We start from the raw sequence: 6,891 nt of genomic DNA, 5'->3' as shown, positions 1-6,891 counted from the left end.
ATAAGTAGCTATAAGTATTTATAGGACAAGTGTCCATCGCACCCAAGCTTGGTCGGCACTCCTTCCTCTCAAAGCGTGATACATGGCGACTTTTGGTTGGTGTTGTGCGACAACTTCTAATAGATGCGTGTCGCACCTTTATTGCACGGGGTGCACTCGGGAAACTTCAAAAATTCATAACTTCTTCATACGAACTCCGTTTTTGACGTTCCACGTGTAGTTATCGACAAGATCTACAACTTTCATTTAGACTCCGCCAGCTAATTATCACTTTATTTTTAAATTTATATTTTTAATGGGCTTAGACTGTTAAAGTTCGTATAAAAATCATAATTTTTTCATACGATATCCGTTCTCGACTGTCTTTATATCGATAGATAAACATTAAAGAGATCATCAACTCTCGTTTAGATTGTTTTTCCTAACAATCGACCGATTTCAATTTTGGTTTATGAGTCATATACTGCTACGTTGAAACTTCGAAAAATCATAACTTCATCTCATGAAGTCAAATTTGAGCGTTCTTTATACGCATGTTCTCAGTTTTGTGATTACTACGACTTTTGTCAAGATTATTTATTCTAAATAGTCCTCTATCAAAATGTCTATTTGACGTAACTGGTCATTTATGATGTAAGACGAAAATGAGGTGTTACAAACTACCTCAATCACCACCGGTCTCATCACGTACTCCGAAACAAATTGCAGAAGTCCCTCCTCAACCATTCCACAAGTGATTATTTTCTAGGATATAACTTATTTATTTGGTCCTCAAAACGACAATCAACTATATATTCATCTAGTGTTGAAGCTGAAACAAATGTTTTGTGCTGAAAATGTTGTAGCTGATATATCTTGGATCTACAACCTCCTTTGAGAGCTACACTTTTGCCTTGGTAAAGCCACAATTTTTTTATTAGAACAATGTTAATGCAGTTTACCTTTCCAACAACCCCATACAACATCAAAGAACAAAACACAATTATAAAAAAGGTGCAAGAGACCGAGCCTAGTATACTTCATATGCCCTGTAGTCTCCAATATGCATAGTATGTATTGTATACCATGCCACTCCTTAGTCTGTGTGTATATATGTATTATCCTTGTTTAAACCTATAACATTGTATATGTATTAAACCCTTTGATAATGCCATGATTAAATTCCCGTGAGATCATTTAAGATTATACCGCATACACAAGCTTTATGTTGCCCTAGGCCCTAGCCCTATACCCTTTCCCTTTGCGCCTGAACGACCCCAACAAAAATAGAAGGGCCCCGTCAAAAAGACAAACTCCCCTGATTTCTATTTTCAGCCCCAACACTTATCTCCTAACCTTCATCTTTCCCGTGACGAAACCACCTTCAAAAATTCCCCAATTCCCTGTGTATACTTGGAGCAAATGAACATTGAGTGAGGGGGCCACAGATACTTAAGGTGTGAGGTTGTCGAACCCATGATTAAGGACCATAAAAGGGTGCGTGCCCCGGTCAGTGTTTACAGCTTGGCAACAATCATGATTCATGAGTGACGATAGCAAATTTCTGTTTTCTCCCCTCAATTTCCACCAATCGCATCTCCGATTTTGTGCTTCACATCTCATTTTTCATCTTTCTTGATGAACAAACCATGCTCGTCTAGCTACTAAGGGTTTGGTTGATTCTTTCCTTTTTCGCTGATTAAGGGTTTGGATGCCTTGAACAAATGGGTGCAGCTGGCTCCAAACTTGAGAAAGCTTTGGGCGACCAATTCCCAGAAGGCGAACGATACTTCGGTCTCGAAAATTTTGGCAATACATGTTACTGTAACAGTGTCTTGCAGGTAGTCGCTCGCTATTGTTATTTTAAAACATCTCAACCATTAATTTTGATCCAATGTTTTCCTGTTCATGTCATTTAAAGAAATTCGATTTAGTTCTTGAGTTTGGGTGCTTAAAACTCCGTATATTTGAGGGTTTCTACTTTCGTATGTGGTGATCTGGTTTTACTTGAATTGATATATATGTTCGCACTTCTGTGTACATTAGGGGAAATAAATCATAATGGTTTTTCTTTTTCATTGGTGACAGGCTCTTTATTTCTGTGTTCCATTTCGTGAGCAATTGTTAGAATATTATTCAAGCAACAAAAGTTTTGCTGATGCAGAAGAAAATCTGTTAACATGCCTAGCAGACTTGTTTACACAGGTATAACTTTTTACTAGATAACGCTGATATTTTTTTCTGTATATCTTCAATTTAGTTTCTTTGCAGTTTGTAGATGTGAATTTAATGTTTTTTTGCTTTGTAGATAACTTCACAAAAGAAGAAAACAGGGGTGATTGCTCCAAAACGCTTTGTACAGAGATTGAAGAAGCAGAATGAGATTTTCCGTAGCTATATGCACCAGGTAAAATATTTTGTAAAGCTATGTTCATGTCAATATGCAAATTAGAAGATCTAATAGTATTCTCTCCTTTGTAAAGTTAATTTTGATAGTTCAAATTTAGTATAATCTGATAATAGTATTCACATCAATTGCATCTTTGTTCACTGTAGAATGCTGTTTTGTAGCTTCTGTTTTATGTGTTACCCTCATATGTATGTACTCTAAAGGTGGAAGGAGTCATGACATTCCATGATCATGTTTGTTTGGTCTGTAGGAATGGAATGATACCTTATCTTTTCTGAAACTCTTGATTGAAGTAATCCTATCTCTCCATAGAAGCAGCATTACTCAAGCCCAAAAGGGCTACAATGAGAAATGAGATATTGGCATGAAGGTTTACAACCTCAAGGATCTTGTTGAGTGATAGGGGATGTCTGTGTCACAAAAGTTGCATTTTTTTTAATAGATTCATGTTTTTGTTGCATGTAGATGTATATGGTGATTTACACCCTGTTTGTCTTTGATCATTATTTTTTTTTTATTTTTTTTATAAATCTGGAATGGTTTTCTTGTGGTATTTAGGATGCCCATGAATTTTTAAATTATCTATTAAACGAGCTTGTGGACATACTGGAGAAGGAGTCACGTGCTGCTAAGAGTGATCCAGAATCTTGTTCATCTTCTGAGCAAATTCCTAATGGAATAAAGACTTCTCACATGAATGGTCATGTAAGAGAGCCACTCATCACATGGGTGCACAAGAATTTTCAGGTAACTAAGTAACTATGCTGCATGCAATTTCCATGAAGAGTCACAGTTTTGTCCTTTACAGTTTGAAATCTATAACAGTTATTATTTTATCAAGCATTGTGTGGTTACCCATACAACAGTTTTCTAATGGAAAGAAAGCACTTGTACTTTGAGACATTTTATCAATTTAGCCTTGTGAATATTTTGTGTAATGATTAAAATTTTCTGGTATTGTTTGTGTGATTGAATGTTCAGGGTATACTCACAAATGAAACAAGGTGCTTGCGATGTGAGACAGTAACAGCAAGGGATGAAACCTTCCTTGACTTGAGCCTTGATATTGAACAAAATACCTCAATTACTAGTTGTTTGAAGAACTTCAGTTCCACTGAGACTTTAAACGCTGAGGACAAATTCTTTTGTGATAAATGTTGCAGGTATGTTTTCTTGAACAAGGAGGGTATTTACGTCTTTTTATGTGGCCTTGATGTCTGTCGGCTTTGGATACTATTTTATACTGTTTCAGCCAGCTAAGAGTGTTGTACAAATATTTGTCTAACTTTTTAATAGTTCAAAAAGGCAACTTTTAGTTAGTACCAGTTTCTTTTCACTGTGAAAAGACTACTACTGTCCTAGTACATTATAGGGAACCTATTCCAAGTTTTTTGGCTTATTGTTTGACTTTGTTGTCCATGGATAAGACCTATCTTTTGGTATTTGTCATTGTCCAAAGAAAAAGACACTCTTGTAGTGTACATCAGACTTGGACAAAGATTCATGTTAATGTAACTGTTTTTTGTCCCACCCAAAAAGTTAAAATATGGAATTGCTCTCAATCTTTTGTTTTTGTTTGTATGTACAAAAGATGTAAATGCCCTCCTCATCCTCATCACATAAAATAGCCATAGAAAGCTTTCCCAACCCCTATCTTGTATAACAAAAACAAACTTCAACTTCAAGACACTAATTGTTATTTTGATGAGATTAAACTTTTTGACAATTCGCTTTTTTTGTTTTATAGACATCACTCACACTAGGAGTCACTACGATTAAACTTTTTGGCTATTTACTCTTTTGTTCCAGTCACGCTCATATTTTTTTCACACCAAGTTGATGTCACTATTAAAATTTGACAATTTACTTTTTTTGTCCCGTTCACATTAGTTACACTCACACTGAGTTTCAGCCGTTGATTTGTACCATTGACATCTATCACACTCGCACTAAATTATGTTTTTTTTACAGTTTGTTTTTTTCCCTCACCATCACCCAGTGTTTATTTTTTAGAAGACAAAAGACACAAAAACATCTGTTTGTCCTCTTTTTGTGGAAGATCCAAAAGAAAAAAAAAACTTCTAAAGTTGGAAGACATTTCTAACCCTTAGCTTTTAAAGTTTGTCCCTTTTTTTTTGATATGTTTATTCTTTTTTCTTCTTCTTCTTGGTTGATTTTGTTTTGAATTTGAACATGGTTTTTATTGATTTTAATAAATTTTAGCCTACAAACTTTTAAAAACAAACAATATTTTTTATGTAGACTGTAGACAATTGGTGCAAACTTTTTCTACAGTACAATGCATAAAAAAAAGACTACAAGCATTTTATCTTTTAAAAAACAAACACAGCTGAGTTTCTCAATCGATTTGTACAATTACTGATGCTGACATCAGTCACACTCACACTCACATTGATTTGTGCCATTGACATTATTCACATTCACAAAGAGTAATCTTTTTTGACAATTTACCCTTTTGTCCCATGAGTAAATTACACGAATGGTCCCTACGGTTTGGGGTAATTTGCGCGTTTGGTCCCTAACTTATTTTTTTAACTCAGAAGGTCCCTACTGTTTGTTTTTGTTACACGCTTGGTCTCTAGTATTTGTTTTTGTCCCTATCTTACCTAAAAAGACTATAATTTAAATAGTGAAAAATGATGGGGTAAGTAAGATAAGGTGAGGAGGTGGGTTGGGGTGTGTTTATTTAAATAAATTAAAAAAAGCAAGGGCAAAATAGTTTTTTTAGGTAAGATAGGGACCAAGCGTGTAACAAAAAGAAACAATAGGGACCTTCCGAGTTAAAAAAAATAAGTTAGGGACCAAACACGCAAATTACCCTAAACCATAGGGACCATTCGTGTAATTTACTTTGTCCCATTGACAGTCACAGTAAACACAACAAATAACTAAATCTCTTGGGTACTAATGAAGCTTGCAGGAAGCCCAAAAAAGAATGAAGATCAAGAAACCACCGCAAATCCTAGTCATCCATTTAAAAAGATTCAAATACATCGAGCAACTCGGGCGTTACAAAAAGCTTTCATACCGTGTGGTCTTCCCCCTGGAGCTCAAACTAAGCAACACCGTCGAAGACACAGACGCCGAATATTCTCTTTTCGCGGTGGTGGTCCATGTCGGAAGTGGGCCCAACCACGGGCACTACGTGAGCCTCGTGAAAAGCCATAACCATTGGTTGTTTTTTGATGATGAAAATGTGGAAATGATCGATGAGTCCGCTGTGCAAACTTTTTTCGGGTCCGCACAAGAGTATTCCAGCAACACGGATCATGGCTACATCTTGTTTTACGAAAGGGTCGATGTAGGTAACACAAGTTGAAAAAAAGATGGATTTACCCTCCTTCCGTAAGAGGAAATTTTACAAATTTGAACGGATAAGCTTACATTTCTCTCTGTCTTAATTATATACATTTTTATTTGACTGGTTCTATTTTTGTAATGTATAACAATGGGTCCGTCCCACGAATGACATGGAGGAGGTAACTTAGTAAGGAAAGTGATGCTTAGGCTATTTGATCTTATTTATGAGTTTTCACCCGTTACGTAAACATGTTCATTTAGCATCAACAGTTGGTGAGCATACAAGAAAGTTAAATGTTGCTTATGTAGTTTTAATTTTGTTATTAGTTAACGGTAAGTATGGATTGATGAGTTTAAGAAGATTATCGATGATTTGCCTTGTATGATTGTATTAGGTCATGAAGTTGTAAGAGTGTATAAAACTTGAGGGATTCATGTGACATCTTTTTTTTCCTTTTACATCCTCTATCTTTACTTCACTAGTCATCATTTTGATGTCATTCGGTATCATTTGAAATAATGTCAAAAACACATTTTATAGCATCTTTAAGGTAGAGGGATAATATACAAATAGACTATCAAAAAAATATACAATTATTCTTAAAGGCTGCTCAACTATAAAAACATGAAAGGACGTCTCACATGCAAATTTTGTATATATATAATAAAACAATTGATATTATTTAATGTAAAATCATATAGTATCATAAAAAAATTAAGAGTAAAATACTGAAATTGTTCAAAGTTTTTTGAAACCGATCACTTTTAGGTTCTATCTTTTATTTAGAAAAAGGTAATATATATATATATATATATATATATATATATATATATATATATATATATATATATATATATATATATATATATATATATATATATATAACATCCCAATTTTCCAGGCAAAAAATTTCCTTTTTAATTAAGTCGTTTATAAAATAGTTTACCAAAACATTGCCAATGTTACATCAATTTATAAAACCATAACATCGTGTCTCAAAACCATATCATTAAAAGTAATGAAAATCAGAGTACAATCCCAGAAAACTCCATGCGAAAATCATGTGTGTGTGTGTGATGCGCTGCTACACCGCCGACTCCTTCTCCTTGGACGAAGAGGTACCTGAAACCAAAACTGAAACTGTAAACACAAAACTTAGTGAGTTCACTCATCATACCAC

The 6,891-nt window shown here is 34.6% G+C and overlaps 1 protein-coding gene across 1 annotated transcript; it reads left to right on the top strand.

Moving 5' to 3' along the window:
- Positions 1-1,281: 1,281 nt before the first annotated feature.
- LOC144996923 (ubiquitin carboxyl-terminal hydrolase 3) lies at positions 1,282-5,958 on the top strand. The gene is made up of 6 exons (XM_078956715.1): positions 1,282-1,820; positions 2,068-2,184; positions 2,288-2,386; positions 2,948-3,136; positions 3,371-3,552; positions 5,324-5,958. The coding sequence occupies exons 1-6, from the start codon at positions 1,704-1,706 to the stop codon at positions 5,727-5,729; spliced, it is 1,110 nt and encodes a 369-aa protein (XP_078812841.1). The 5' UTR covers positions 1,282-1,703; the 3' UTR covers positions 5,730-5,958.
- The last annotated feature ends 933 nt before the right edge of the window (positions 5,959-6,891 follow it).

This window comes from Lactuca saligna, chromosome 5 (assembly GCF_052625555.1).
Source record: "Lactuca saligna cultivar CGN05327 chromosome 5, ASM5262555v1, whole genome shotgun sequence".
NCBI classification, from domain to species: domain Eukaryota; kingdom Viridiplantae; phylum Streptophyta; class Magnoliopsida; order Asterales; family Asteraceae; genus Lactuca; species Lactuca saligna.
Note: the sequence above shows the minus strand (reverse complement) of the source record. Positions and strands in the feature narration are given on the sequence as shown.